A 1340-nucleotide genomic window follows, 5' to 3' on the forward strand; every position below is an offset into this window, starting at 1 on the left:
CTAATCTCCATCCATGTGTTACTCCATCTCTAATCTCCATCCGTGTGTTACTCCATTTCTAATCTCCATCTGTGTGCCTCTCCAACTCTAACTCTCTCCCTTTTGACTGTAAGATGCACTTTGAACCTCATGTCTTTTCCTTGCCTGTCCCACTATGCCTGATGATGCTGTGAGGAAGGGGTTTGGGAGGTTTTGCTTGACTAGGGGGTGCTAGATAAATAAAAGTTGTTGGTGGTGACCTGGGGACAGTGTTCGATGTCATCAGTTAGAGGCCGTGTGGGTGAAATGCACAGGGAGTGAATCTAACTGGACTCCAGGTGAAGTCCATGAAATAATTATTGCTGCCTTCCATTTCATGGAGCCTGTCTTGTCCTTTCCACCCTCTCCCACCTCTCCCCCCCCAACTTCCATTGCCATTCTGCCACATCCCCTCCCCTACCCCCTCGGACCTGGTTAGTTGGACAGGAAATCGATGGAAGCTCTCACGGATTGTGAGGTGGCTACATCCAGGGCAGTGACGCGGATCTCGGTATCTCCGAACTGCATGCTGGTGCGGATCTCCCGCCTCTGTCTCCTGGAGCTCACATTCTCTGTTTCCAGCAGCTCCAAGCTGACCGTGCCGCACTTGCGTACCTCTGGGTCAGTGATGTAGTGGACATTGTCTTCACTGCTGCAGTAAACGTTAATGATAATCTTCCGTTGCCCCGGCCGGGCAGGAGTGTAGCTACGCTGTACCACCTCACCCAGCGACACAGACTGATCCACAGACACAAACCTGTCGAAGATGTCAGTGCACCATTGGGTGCCATCCTTGACCAGCAACTTCTCCTTCGCATGCTTCCCCTCCACAAACTTGTTGAGGACACCGACCCCGTAGGTCAGAGGTGAACGCCTGACCCTGACGATGGTAGGGTCCAGGCCAAAGAGCACGGCTCCTTTGAGAATGGTCAGGCCCACGTCTTGGGGAATGATGACTCGGCAACAATGGCTGAAAGCCTGTTGGACAGCAAGCTGCAGAATGGGAGACTCGGCAAATCCACCCACCAAAAACAGGAACTTCACCCCACACACTTCCGGCCTCTTCATCAGGGTCTCTGTAAAAGGCAGCAAGAGGGAGGCTCCGTTTCAGGGCATCCTCTCGTATGTCGCAACAAACGCTCAGCGTTAAGTGACGGTGTGACTCTGTAAACACTGGGGGTAACTGAGAGTGAGGGCAGTGACTCTGTTACTCAGTGATGAGAGTGAGAGTGAGAGCAGTGACTCTGTTACTCAGCAATGAGAGTGAGAGTGAGAGCAGTGACTCTGTTACTCAGCGATGAGAGTGAGAGTGAGAGCAGTGA

The 1340-nt window shown here is 52.5% G+C and overlaps 1 protein-coding gene across 2 annotated transcripts in view; it reads right to left on the reverse strand.

The window, feature by feature from the left end:
• Positions 1–453: 453 nt before the first annotated feature.
• Positions 454–1340, reverse strand: part of LOC109924320 (heat shock 70 kDa protein 12A-like) — a 3853-nt gene continuing 2966 nt past the window's right edge. For both annotated transcript variants that reach the window (XM_048594220.1, XM_048594221.1), the window contains exon 3: positions 454–1094. In XM_048594220.1, the coding sequence (XP_048450177.1) occupies positions 454–1094 (641 nt within the window). The remainder of the gene's footprint in view (positions 1095–1340) is intronic.

This window comes from Rhincodon typus, unplaced genomic scaffold (assembly GCF_021869965.1).
Source record: "Rhincodon typus isolate 14 unplaced genomic scaffold, sRhiTyp1.1 hic_rhity00007119, whole genome shotgun sequence".
NCBI lineage: Eukaryota > Metazoa > Chordata > Chondrichthyes > Orectolobiformes > Rhincodontidae > Rhincodon > Rhincodon typus.